The 13,683-nt window shown below is 34.2% G+C and overlaps 1 protein-coding gene across 3 annotated transcripts; it reads left to right on the top strand.

Moving 5' to 3' along the window:
* Positions 1-5,098: 5,098 nt before the first annotated feature.
* LOC107806275 (telomere repeat-binding protein 5-like) lies at positions 5,099-11,164 on the top strand. Of its 3 annotated transcripts, none has more exons than XM_075244389.1 (10): positions 5,108-5,263; positions 7,015-7,222; positions 7,321-8,110; positions 8,184-8,393; positions 8,527-8,595; positions 8,698-8,777; positions 8,917-9,158; positions 9,506-9,814; positions 10,152-10,215; positions 10,601-11,164. In XM_075244389.1, the coding sequence occupies exons 2-10, from the start codon at positions 7,142-7,144 to the stop codon at positions 10,769-10,771; spliced, it is 2,016 nt and encodes a 671-aa protein (XP_075100490.1). In that variant the 5' UTR covers positions 5,108-5,263; positions 7,015-7,141; the 3' UTR covers positions 10,772-11,164. The 3 variants fall into 3 exon arrangements, with proteins under 3 accessions (XP_075100492.1, XP_075100490.1, XP_075100491.1); XM_075244390.1 differs by lacking the exon at positions 5,108-5,263 and adding an exon at positions 5,305-5,580; XM_075244391.1 differs by lacking the exon at positions 10,152-10,215 and having other exon boundaries at positions 5,099-5,263.
* The last annotated feature ends 2,519 nt before the right edge of the window (positions 11,165-13,683 follow it).

Consider the following 13,683-nt stretch of genomic DNA (forward strand, 5'->3'; position numbering starts at 1 on the left):
TATGCCATAACTCTAATGAAGTATCATTCTCCACCAAATCAATTGAGTCAGTAAAAATAAAGCCATGCATTTTGTACAAGCGACATAACTTTATACATCGATCCACGAGCACTATACCTTTAGTAAGCTTTCACTGGCTACCACCAAGAATATTATAATAATCCTCTTCATCAAGATTTCCGACATAGATTAACTTCAGACGAATATCTGGATCATGCTTGATATTGTTAAGAACTAATCTCGAATTATTGTTAGTTTTCATACAAACTATGCTAACGCCAAAGACCCCAATCTCATCATCATGACCTATTTTTTTACCTTCCAAAATTATCTGGAATATAAGAAGAAATATATTTCCTTTGGCGAGACATGAGAAGTGGAACCTGAATCTACAAATCATCTAGTCTCATCATGAACAAGATTAATGATATATTTTTTGCGGGAAAAAAGAATATCATCGTTAATAACAATAGTAACACGATTTTCGTTGTCGCCATCTTCCTTTTGTTGTCTTATTTATCTCTTAAACTTGTAATAATATTTCTTAATATACCCTTTCTTATTATAATTATCACATATAATATTCTTGTACCTGGACCTTGACTTACTTCAATTTTTACCTCTATCATTCTGACCTCTGAAATTATTTTTTTCCTTGTCTTCAGTAATCAAAATATCGGAGTGTGAAGCTAAAGAAGACGAAGTGTGAGATCTTATTCTCATATATTCATTAAAACATCATTCTTAGCATATTTCATAGTTACAATACCATTGGGAGCCGAATTAGTTAAAGAAACCCGACGAGTTTCCCAGAGTATTCAAAAGCCAAAGTCCTTATATTTATTCATCAAACCTTCCAAACATTCCAGACAACTGATCAAGAATACCTCAAAAATTATTTGCATGATCAAAAATAGGACTGCCCTCTTTGTATGTAATATTCATCTATTGTTTCAGCATGAACAACTTATTATTATCAATCATCGAAGCATAAAGTGTCTCGAGTTTATCCCACAAAATTCTAGCATGTATTTTATTCACAATAAGATTTTGTGTATTATTTTCAACTCAATGTCTAATATAGCCACTAACCTGTAAATACTCAAATTTTCAATCCTCATCAGACATAGATTCGAGTTTATTAGAAGCAAACATGTAAATGCATTTTCTTAAATAGAAGATTTTTCATCTTGCCTTTTCAAATATGGTAATTACTGCCATTTTAATACACCATCTTGCTCATATTTGCCCCTGCCATCCAAATAGAAATATTAATCAATATAACCATAAGTTGTCACTACAAAAAAACATAGAATTAGCTACGAACGTCGTCGCTAATCTGTCACTAAATCGTTCATAGCTAGCAAGATTTTTTGATAATCTGTCGTTAGTGACGGATTTTTTGTTTAGCTACAGAATTTGTCCGTCGCTAAAACTAAATTTTTTAGTAGTGTGTGGTACCACTGTATCGGGGAAAAGTAAGCACAAACAATGCGCACGATAAGATAGCGGCAAAATAATACCTTAGTCTAACTTTTTCAATCTATTTGAACCAAGAGAAAACAAAGAAAATTAAGCACAAATGTATCCATGCAGTAAATATATCAACCAATAAATAAATACGACAAGGTAAAAATAAATTAAACAAACGAGACACCATCCTTAATGTGAAGAGTAAAAATTACGTGACCAAAGACTCTCAAAGCTCCACTAAATTAATGAACAAAAGTTACAAAAGTTCTTTAAATTGGTAATAAAGTAAGTGCCAAACTAAGAGCAACAATAAAAATAAAATTGCACCAAAATAATTGAAGAAAGGAGAGAAATCACCCCAAAAATAAGTTATTGTTCACGCCTTCAAAATCGAAGCTACAGTCCTCCAAATTCCATTTCCAGCATTGAAATCCAAGAACCAAATATTAAAAACTCCCAATTCAAATTTTAGCTCGATCCGACAAGAAATAAAAGGAAATCGAAGTTTAATGTATGCTGCTCAAGCTGATTTTTTTTGTAGAAAAATATGCACACTCTCTCTTCTTCTTTTGTGTTAAAAATGGATGTTGTCTCTCAATCTCTCTAACCCCCAAATCAGACATAAATGGTCTTTATGTATAGGCCAAAAGCAAAAATGAATTGTTCCAAAAGGCACTTTTTAATCCACGCAGGAAGGAAACGGCCCAAAAAACCCAACAGAAAGGAGAAAGATGCACTACTTATCATATTTGAACCCCGCTTACGCGGTGAAAGGTGAGATTGATTATCAAGTGATGATTAAACTTCAATATCTAACCATGTAAAAGATACATAATATTTAGAAGAAAGTATAATTTTCTATTTGTAATTTATTCATAATCTAGTAATATTGTATGTCTCCAAATAGTTATTTCATTTCATGCGTTTGCGCTAAAATTAATCTCTAACCATGCAAAGTAGTACATTATATCTAGAGGAAAATGTAATTTACAGTTTGTAAATTTATGCATAATTATATAGTAATATTTCCATGTCAAGCGTGTGTGCATAAACAAAATTACTTGTAACTCGTAATCAAATGGTTGCATCTAAATTAACCTTTTATTAATTTCTTCTTCTGTCGAAAGAAAAAAGGAAAAAAACCCTAAAAGTCGAAAAAAGAAAATCCACAACAAAACCTTTAATAAATTAGTGGACTTATAGAATAGTAGTGAGAATAACATGGTTTATCCACTCTTTTACGAATAAAGGGCAAAGGTTTTTTGTTCCAATTTTATCGGAGAACTTGTCCCTAAACACACACCTCGCCCTTTCAATTTTCACTGCCAGGTTTTATCTACCCTTCTTTTACTACAAAACCTCCCAACAAATCGAACTCAACTGTAAAACCCAATAAAAACTACCCCTCAATCCTCAGTCACCGGTAATTTTTCTCCTTTTTACTACCACTTTTGCTTCTTTTTTATTTTGGATAAGAATTTAAGTTAGACCCTTTTTTTCTATATTTTGTCTAAATCAGACAGGTGTCAAGTGTCAACAACCGTCCACTACAAGGCGACAGAAAAACTTTATCCTTTAACGTTGTAACCGTCACTTAATTGAAGTGTGTTTCTTAAGGTGTAATTTATCGTGCAATTATTAACTCAAATTTTGAAAATAAACTATACTATTAATTCAAATGATTTGAATCTAGATCCCATCAGAATTAGAAAGGGATATTCACCAAACAGTTTGGACGTAAGTAAAATTGGTGAGACATGGAAATCTATGACCACTTTGCTCGTAGGATATAACTACTTCAAGACTTAGGTAACTTTTGTTGTTTTTGTTTTCGTCGATGAAACCAAAAGGTATAAACAACTCTTTAAAAGGATTTTAAAAAATTGGGTATTCGCTGCCAAGGCATAAAGTAAAATGCAAGACACACATCTTTTGCATAAATTTTATTTAAATTAACGCGATTGATTAATATGTATTCTTATATTCATTTTATTACTTGATCCTATATATTATAGGAGTAATAGATAACATGGTTTGATTGCCTAATTCGGTAATATTTCTACTTTTTTCTCTAGGTATTGACATAACTAGGAAAATACAACCTTAGATTTGTTGCTAAGTTACGAAATCGATGAATATGCGGCTAATGAATGAATCTTTCTTATTTCGGCAAAGGAACAAATATACCTCTCTATTTTCGAAAATAGTCTAAAAATATCTCTCGTTATACTATTGGGTTATTTATACCCCTATAGTCATACTTTGGATTCAAATATACCTCTCATTTAAACGGAGGGACACGTGTCATCGTCTAGTTGGTCAATTCTAAATATCTCCTAATTAATTAAAAAGACCAATTATCCATACCCGAATTTTTTTTTTTTTTTTTTGTAAAAACAGGAAAAAAATAAAAAATAAATTTACAAAAAACTGAAAAAACGAAAATAATTTTTTTCCAGTTTTTACAAAAAAACACTGCTTTTAAAAAAAACTAAAATATATTTTCTAAAATAATATTTTTGTAAAAACTGGAAAACAAAAATTGAAAAGTAATTTTCTAAAGAAATTAAAAACTGAAAAAAACTGAAATAATTTTAACTAAAAACTGAAAAAAAAGAAAATATTTATTTTTTCAGTTTTTACAAAAAAATTGCTTTAGAAAATTGTTTTTTAGTTTTTATTTTCAGTTTTTACAAAAATATTATTTTAGAAAATATTTTTCAATTTTTTTAAAATCATTTTTTATCTAAAAACTGGGGAAAAAAATATTTTTTTTTTCTTTTCAGTTTTTAGTAAAAACCAATCAGTTATTTCCAGTTTTTATAAAAAATATTGCTTTAAAAAATTAATTTTCAGCATTTGTTTTTCAGTTTTTACAAAAACATTGTTTTAGAAAATATTTTTCAGTTTTTTCTAAAGCAGTTTTTTTGTAAAAATTGAAAAACAAATATTTTCGTTTTTTAAGTTTTTAGTAAAAATAATTTCAGTATTTTCCAATTTTTACTAAAAAAAATAATTATTTTTCGGATATGGGTAATGAGTTTTTTTAATTAATTAGGAGATATTTAGAATTGACCAACATGATGATGATACGTTTCCCTCCGTTTAAATGAGAGGTATATTTGAACCCAACGTATGACTGCAGGAGTATGAAAAACTCAATAGTATAACGAGGGGCGGTGTTAGACCATTTTCAAAAGTAAAGGAGTATATTTGGCCCTTTACCGTTCTTATTTTGATGCTTATAGAATTAGAATACTACTAATATCATCTAATCTTTTCTTGGAGTTTCTTCAAAGTTTGGAACGCTTTGCACATGCTTTACTCATATTTCATCTGAGTAATTTAAAACACTAAAAAGGAAAATTAAACAACTTCCAAGTACGGATGTTTAAAATTCACAAACAAAAAAAAAAACTCCATAAAAGTAATGCGAGAATAAAATAAAATGATATAGTTAAAACACAAAATTCAAAGAAAATACCCTGGTTCGTGACTCAACGTTTTTATCGATGAGCAGTTGATCCGAAAGGTGTTCCACGTGGCAGCATGTACGGCCAACCTGGCGGGGAGGATATGGGCCCACCAGTTGTCGAGTAACCGGGTCTTAAGGTAGTTTCTGAGACAGAAACCTGGTACTGGCAAGTGCATCTACGGGCCTTTTACCGTTAGCGCCAGTAACTTGTATAAAGAAGTGGGGGTTTAAGACATACATGCGGTGGTTTATTTCTCAGGGTTTTTCTTTGGCCATGAAAAACATTGGATGGTTCATCATTACATAAATTACAGGGTATATTATTTTCGTGATCTCTTTTTTTATTTCTTCTCTGATTTCTCCGTTGAATTTTCTGCTCCTTTCTGATCCTGAATTATCTTGTTGCTTTTAAATTCTACGGGAATTTGTCTTTTCATGGGTGATTCTTGGATTTGAATGGAAATTATGGTGACTTTAGACATAAATTTGGTTGTTTAAAGATGGGGTTGTTCTTTTTTGTTATTGGTTTGTTCCCAAATTCATAAAGTTATGATCTTTGGTTCAGAACTTGGTTCGGTTGGAGTGAAAATCTTGAGAAAGTTAAAGAAATGTCCATTTTCAGAATGCACATGGTAAATTTTGATGGTTTGGTGTTTTTTTTTTTTTTTTTTTTTTTTTTGAGGTTTCTCTGTGACATAGAGAGCATTCTTGGAATTCTTAACTTTCACTCTTTTACCTTTCCTCTGAATTCAGAAAACTTTTTGGTGTACTTTTAGATTCTATTCTCATCTCTTGGATCTAAGTGGGGGCTGCTATTTTCAGAATTTAACGTCCAAAAGCTTTCTCTCTTTTTCCACTTGGGGTCCCTTCTTTGAAATTCAGGGTCCGTTGGATTGGATATATCTATATTTCCCTTTGTTTAGTTTGGTTGATCTGATGTTATGGTACTTGTTATGGGGTGGTGGGGGTGTTGGCACTCATGATTTCATTTCTGGTGTTATTCTGTCTGGGTTTTGGGCGGGTTCTTTTAGTTTTTAGTATTCCCTTTTCAAATTTGCAACAATTTACTTTATCCTCGTGAGAAAATGCTCTCTTGTCCTTTAAACAAAGGATTGACTTTATGGAGTTTATAATATCTAAGAGGGTTCTATGTATTCACATTTTCGTTTATTGAATATTTTCTAGTCAGATGCATAAGACCAGATTTTGTGACTAATACCACTCGTTTGATTCATGTATAACCTTTATTCCGACTGATCACAAAACATGTTCCAACGCCATGTTGGAACTTCACATATTATGTTTCTTCTATCAGCACTTAGGTTTATATGTTTCTTGCATTCTTGTTTTGCTGATCTGGTAATGGTTATATCACACTGCATGTCTTAAACTTGCTTTTCCCTTTTCCCTATTTATTGGAGGGGAAAACCTTGAAAAGTATTGAGATCTAGCAATTCCAAGTAATTTCTATTGAAGCAAATGTAGAATTGGAAATAGCTTTTACTTTTGTCATTCAATTACGATAAGGATCCTATTTAATGTCCCTACTTATTTACCTCGTCGTTGCATTTTGGATTAGGATTATGACATCATTCAATTTTGTCCTGATCAAGCAGCGAATCATGGTTGAAAGGTGTAGTTTGAACTGCATATTTAAGATGGGAAGCTTTCATTTACTCAGAAATCTAGCTCAACTTAGGGAGTGACAACAGCTTTAGATATGATTTAAATATATCAGATCTTAATCGATCATCCCTAATATCTTGGTTGATAATCAGCATTTAAGTATCAATAAACGAAGATTATGATGCTGAGGGGTTGAGTTTGGCATAAAGTTCTGCAGTACAAGGCGCTAGTTTTGTAGGATTTGTTTCCCTACTGGCATCTGGAGCTTTATCAAACAATGATGATTCTGTTCTTTTATCTTTTCCCTGAATTAAGAGAATTTCAACTCTAGGATCCTTTTGTTTCACATGAAATTTTATTTAAGTATCACTTAATTTATGATTTAACTTAATTTTATTTTTGCTTAAATATCTCGAATTATAATGCTTGTGATTTTGCAGGGCTCTTCTTTGTTAGACTATTTGGTGCAGTTGACCACAGGAGTTGTGTAGCATGAAGTTTTTAGACTGTAAAAAATCTGCTGGTTTTTTGTGTTCGCTGGATATTTCTTGGGATGGTTTCTGAGATATGGTGTTGCAGAAGAGGTTAGACTATGGATTCAATGGCTATCAGGTGCCTCCTATACCTCGAGCTACCAGATCGGCTAGGGTAATCTCACTTTTCAGATCCATTATTTTGCCTTATAAGTATATTCCTCTGCTATTGAGGCACTTATCCTGATCTTATTTCCCTGGCAATTTTTGTAGAGAAGGGGCACTATTAGGAGGAAAGCTGATGGCGATGGAACGTGTCCCTTTGACTTGTTAGCTACTGTAGCTGGCAAGTTATTGGGGGAGGGAGCGAGCTCACCTGATTCTACGGGTTCTGTTAGAGGGAAGGAGCAATCAATTCTGAAAGATGAGAAGATAAAAGAAAAATCTTATGCTGAAGGCTGTTATGAGCGGGGGTTCTTCATTTCTGAGCTTGTCTCACAAGCTCCAGTTGTAAATCGTTCTTTAAGTGAACTGCCACATGCTCAAAATGATACCATCTCTGGACCTGCATCTGTCACTATGAGTTCTGATTGCTCAGAGAAGTTCCCCTTTGCTAAACAATTTGTAAATGGTGAAAGCAGGGAGGAGGAACATGGAGTCTTTTCAAGTTGTACATTAGACACAGAAAGTGATAAACAGATTAAAATTGAGCTGTCAAATAATGCTAAAGTTTCTACAAGTAAGGGGGCTGCAATTTCCAGTCCAGAGTTCCCTGATGTTTGGGATAAGAAACCTTCAACACTACTTGTTACTTCAGATGATAGTGTAAGATTATCTTTGTCTCCGTATACTGCTCCTTGTAGGTCCTTTCCGGTGATCCGGAATGATGTAAAGTTAGATAATAGAGATGATGACGAAAACTCTGGGTGCACTCAACCAAGCACCCCAAATAAGGCCTCTGGGTCAGCACCACGGGTACGAGATCGCCCAATTAAGAAGTTACTAGCTTCCAAATATTGGGAAGAAAATCTAAAATCTGACAATGAGGGGCATGCCAATACTGGTAAGCGTTTGTTGTTTTTGCAATCCTTCATATTCACTTGCCCTGGGGTTTGACACGAGGAGGATTTTTCCAGGGGGGAAAACAATGCATGCTTACCACAACAGAAACAGTGCCTACAAGCACCAAAGGTCTCAGAGGGATTTTCCTTTCAAGAAAAGAAAGCTCTTCAAATGTGGCTCCTTCTCTAATTCAGATGGAGAGATGAGTACCGATGGAATTTGTAGTTCTCCAACAAGTGACTTACATGGAAATGCTTCCTATTATAGTAAAGCATCTTCTGGAGGTTTGTTCGCTTCTCAGTTTATGCCTTTCATGCAGCAACATGGACATGACTCAGTTTTTACTTGCGTGCATAAATGTGTGTATGTTTCGATCCTTATTGATACTTATTTACCTCTGCATATCAACTCTGACAGGCGGTGCAGCAGCTGGGACGTCAGTCTTCAATGGAGGTCGTGCATCCTTCAAGCCTAGTGATTCCTGTGGTGAGAGAGCCTTCTTTTGGTGTTATCACGTGAATTCTCTTGTATTCCTTGCTCTGTCATTTGAAGAGGTTCTAATATGGGAATGTTTTTCCTTTCACGCAGTTAAGTTTAGAATCAAATCCTTCAGGGTTCCTGAGTTTTTTGTCGAGATTCCAGAAAATGCAACTGTTGGTTCTTTAAAGGCATGTGAAAGCGTTACCTTCAAATACTAATTCACTTTCCTCAATAAGTTTCTATCATCAGTATTCTGCCTTGTGCTACATTTTCTTTTTTTGAATGTCAGTTTGGAAAAACACTATTCATGTTCGTAATATTTTGCAGAGGACCGTAATGGAAGCAGTGACTGCTATACTTGGTGGTGGACTACGTATCGGTGTGGTTTTTCAGGGTAAGAAGGTTAGAGATGATAACAAAACCTTATTGCAGACTGGAATTTCTCATGATTACGAGCTTGATGCTCTGGGCTTCTCACTGGAGCCCAATCCCATTCAAGCTTCTCCACCTCTTGGTCCAGATTGGCGTTCTTGTGTCCTTCCTTGTGATACACCTCAACCACTAACAAGGTATTCTATTTATCGATCTCTGATGGGTATTAGGACCGTAGCCATTGTTATTATAGAGCTTCTGCTGCTACTTCAGTTTAACAGCAAGTTATATGGCTAAATATATACCTGCGGTTGTTTTGAAATTAGAAATCCATAACTTCTTCCTATTCTTGGTGGGTTGTTTCTATATTTTCTAGTGTTTTCTATCTTGGCTAGTATTCCTACTTCTTTTGTGGAAATGTGCAGGAGCTTATTGTGTATTCAATTTTTTGAGCTTTATTTTGGAAACTACATCTTCTTAGAAACATGCTAGAATCAAAAGTAGTCTTGACGACTTTGCACTATATATATATATATATCACCAGGTGCCTATCTCCTGCTATTACTGGCATTCATCAGGGGAGATCTGATGATCATACAGGAACAAGTTTGAATAATTTTGTTGAAAGTGATCGTGATTCAGCTCCATCTCCTCATTACGCAGCATTGGAGAAAATTTCTGCAAATTCAAGAGCATTGGTTCCAGTAACTGCGGTAAATGCAGAAGCCTTGGCCGTAGTTCCATTGCTGAAGCCCAAGCGATCTGAGGCCACACAGCGTCGAATCCGTAGACCTTTTTCTGTTGCGGAAGTGGAAGCACTTGTTCAAGCTGTTGAGAAGCTTGGAACAGGAAGGTATGTTTAGTATAACCATAATTAGTACTGAATTGAGCTATGATGTGTATGAGATTCTAGATTATTATTAACTTTTATTATAAATAAGGGTATTTCTTCACAAAAGAGCACTAAGTGAGTGCTATGTATCTGTACAACGAGTTACAGCTCTGGGGATCTCAAAAGAATTCATAAATCTATCAAATTTCATTAACATCTTCACCCAAACTCCCCCCACCCCTACCCCACTCCCCCAACCAGGGCTTTTGTTAAGTGATAATGAAGTACAACGTGGGTCAGGATGCAGACTTCTGATTTGTTTTTTCAGTTTTTCAGTTATTGTTTTGTTGTTTGGCAGATGGCGTGATGTGAAACTGCGAGCTTTTGATAATGCCAATCATAGAACTTATGTCGATTTGAAGGTATAACATTTGTCACTGTCTCGTGCTTTTCAACATCACACCATCCGCAGCCAATTGTTGACTTGCCTGCCGGGATCTCTCTTCCCATTTCGACTTTTATGCTTTGCTTTCTTAATTAGCTAGTTCATTCTGTGCATGACTAATGTTACAATCTGAGAAGCCTTATCCATTTGTTGCTTCTTCAAGCAGCTAAGAAATCATTTGGTTCTTAAAGCGGCGTACTTGCATGCATCTTGTATGTAATTTCCTTTACATCTCCAATACTTAACAAAATCTTCTGTGAATGACCTGGAAAGGAGAAAGAAAATAGTCATGAGCCATCCTCTTGAATCTTGATACACATAGTAATCACACAACATTGAGTTTAATTGACGGCTGTTATCAGGATAAATGGAAAACTCTGGTGCACACAGCAAGAATATCCCCTCAGCAAAGGAGGGGCGAGCCCGTGCCACAGGAGCTCTTGGACAGGGTCCTCACTGCCCATGCTTACTGGTCCCAACAGCAAGCCAAACAGCAGATGAAACAGCCATCGGAGACTTACCTTCTGCTCTAGGAACACGTCGTGGAAATGGCTGCACGATGGGGGACTGAAGAAGAGGTTTCCTTATTTTTTGTCACTGTAAAATATCTTCTGTTTAAAAAGTATTACCAGGGAAAGTTAATTAGTTAGTGCTATATAGTTCCTTGCATGGAGGGGTTGGAAGCTGGCTCTTTGTAAATGTTTGATAGAATAAAGTGATATGCTAACAGAATTTTTTTTGTGCCAAGAATTTGGCATTAAATGCTTCTTTCCTTGGAAAGAAATTCATTCTAGGGTAAGGGTATTGTACTTTTGTAATTAACTCGTTCAATAGAAAAGGCAAAAGGGAAATGTTTTGTTCCCTATTTGATTGTAAAACTTACTAGTTCCTTATCATATTATGATTCTCCACTTTTGGGACATCAATTTCAATTTTAAGATTATAGATAGCTTCATCTTGTGTACCAGTAATATTGCTAATTCAATTTCAATTTTAAGATTATAGATAGGTTCATCTTGTGTCCTAGTACTACTTTTCTCTTCATTCTAGTAGATTGCACTTATGGTTACCACCGCTAATACTTACGCTATCATCCATGAAATGAATTTAAGTAGATGGCAAAAAGTTAAAAAAATGAACCATCAAATTTTCACCAGTTACATATAGCTAGAATTTTGATAGATAAGAACAGTGTTGTAATGTTTGTAAGATTGTTGTAAGATTACAATTAGCTAGTGGGAGATTGTTGTAAGGTTTGTAATATGCAAGTGCAGTAGTTAGGCGTATCAGTATAACTAATTACAAGATGCCATCATATTTCTAAAGATGAAATCTGACTATATATATTAACAGAACGACATGCGTGCTTGCTTTTTAAAAAAGAATATTGATGTCACTTCTGTTGGTATTATTATATTTGATAATCAAAGCCAAAGATTTCTGTTTGGTCCCTTTTTTCTTCTTTACTTCTTTTGTCTTTTGTTAAAGACAAAGTTCCTTCATTGGTCGCGGAAAGTCTTTTTCTTCTCCTTATATTGAATTCCTCTTTGTCGGGCTTGTAAAGAGCTAGTAAAAGGTAGTGGTCTCGCGCACATGAAAAATTGGTCCTGAAGGCAAAACAAGTCGATTTGCCCCCAACCCACCCACTAGCGCGCGAGATATGCGTGAGACCTAAGATTTTGCTAAAATTATTTTACAATTTTTGTGTCAAGGAGAGAAGCTTACCAGAAAGTGTCCAAATACATGCTTACCAAAATTCATTATCTTACCGTCTGATTTATTACTTTGTAACAACTATGTGGTAATTGCTACTTGAATTCTTGTAACTCCTAACCCCAATTTAATTCTCTTGTAACAAACTCTAGCATCTTATCTATATTAGAAGCTGTCTTGTGGAGTTTTCAATCACATAAAAAGACACCTTCATCTTCTCTTCTTCTTTAACTGATTTCTGGGCAATTATTTTGTGCAAATTCCAAACTACCAGCCACGAGTGCACGTGTTTGGAGGTGCTGTGGAACCTTGGGGAGCGACCGATCTTAACGATTTACACTCAGTCGGGCCGAAATCACTTTCAAGACAGTGACTTGCCACGACACAATATTTTTCCTTCTTGTTCTTGGTCAATATTATCTACTCATTTTTCTTGCAACTTCCAGACCCCGTAAGGGCGTAATCTGTTATATATATACATCTCCAATGTCAGGCGATCACTATTTTGAAGAAGTGATTTAATTTCTTTAAGTCGTTTTCTGTCTTGAAATCACTATTCTGAAGAAGCTAGCGTTAACGTTTCTCTAAGTCTTTCTTCCTCTCTTAGCTTCAATATTTCTTTCTTCTCTATTATTTTTGTATCACGTATTACTACTTGCTAGTAAAGGGTGATTGATGCTAAAATCAATCTTTCTTCATTCAGTTTTGACTTTTGATTATGCTAATATTTTTTATGCTAATATTTTAACGTAACTACGATACAATGAATCAAGTAGTAGTACTTATTTGTGAAATTAATTTATATAACAAGACAGGTAACCAGATGTGATTATTACGGGTCCCGTGGACTCATCACCATGCAAAGTTATCACTGTCAAGTCAAAAGATCAATTATAGAAACCTCGTATGAAACTTCGAGTTCATATTTTTACTAATTTCTGTTAAGTGGATGAGGTTTTCAAATATGAATCCATATGAATAAAGCATATTTTAATTAATTAATTTGATCAAATCCTTTTTTGAGTGTCTCTTTTCTATCATTTGTCCGACTAAATATTGATATGTTATCTTGGGTCAATTGGTTTTTTGGCCTTTTACAAACTTGTTTTTAGTTTTATGACCCTACCTTTTTTTTTTTTTTACACATGAGAAGTTTACTTTTACACGTACGAGATTTTTCTTTTACACGTAAGAGATCTATAAAAGACATTTTCTTAAATTAACGGCTTAAAACCTCGTTATTATTATATTTGACTAGAAGTAGCATAAGATTCCCCATATGGCCCAGACTTTTTCTTTTAATATTTAAAATAAATAGTGGCGCGATATAGTACATATTTCCTTGTGTGTGTGTGTATCCAACCGTTAGCTTATAAATATAGTACATTCGTAGTACTATAACTTTGTGTGAGTCATTGAATCTGAAAAAGTGCAAAAGTCGAGGCCGTGCACGAGATTGATCAGAATAAGTTTGATGTTTTTTTCAAGTTGCTGTTCATAGTCAAGCAATGTTCTATCAAATTGGTGACTTTTCTTCGGTCTGTTCTTATATAACCTAAATAAATATCGATTATTAAAAATCTCTAATTAAGTATTTTATTTCTATTTGACTCAGTATTACTACTCTTCTCTACTGTTTAAAATATGTTCATGAACCCTTTTAGCGAAGAACTGAAAAGAGTACATGACTTGCATGTGAAGTTTTGTGTATCTTACTCCTATGTGTTACTCC

The sequence above is a fragment of the Nicotiana tabacum genome, chromosome 22, assembly GCF_000715075.1.
Source record: "Nicotiana tabacum cultivar K326 chromosome 22, ASM71507v2, whole genome shotgun sequence".
NCBI lineage: Eukaryota > Viridiplantae > Streptophyta > Magnoliopsida > Solanales > Solanaceae > Nicotiana > Nicotiana tabacum.

Excerpts from the sequence above, each read along its gene's own strand:
- LOC107806275 (XM_075244389.1), top strand. The coding sequence starts at position 7,142 with ATGGTGTTGCAGAAGAGGTTAGACTATGGATTCAATGGCTATCAGGTG. Across the intron at positions 8,394-8,526 it reads TAGTAAAGCATCTTCTGGAG|GCGGTGCAGCAGCTGGGACG; the intron begins GTTTGTTCGCTT and ends CAACTCTGACAG. Across the intron at positions 9,159-9,505 it reads ACACCTCAACCACTAACAAG|GTGCCTATCTCCTGCTATTA; the intron begins GTATTCTATTTA and ends ATATATCACCAG.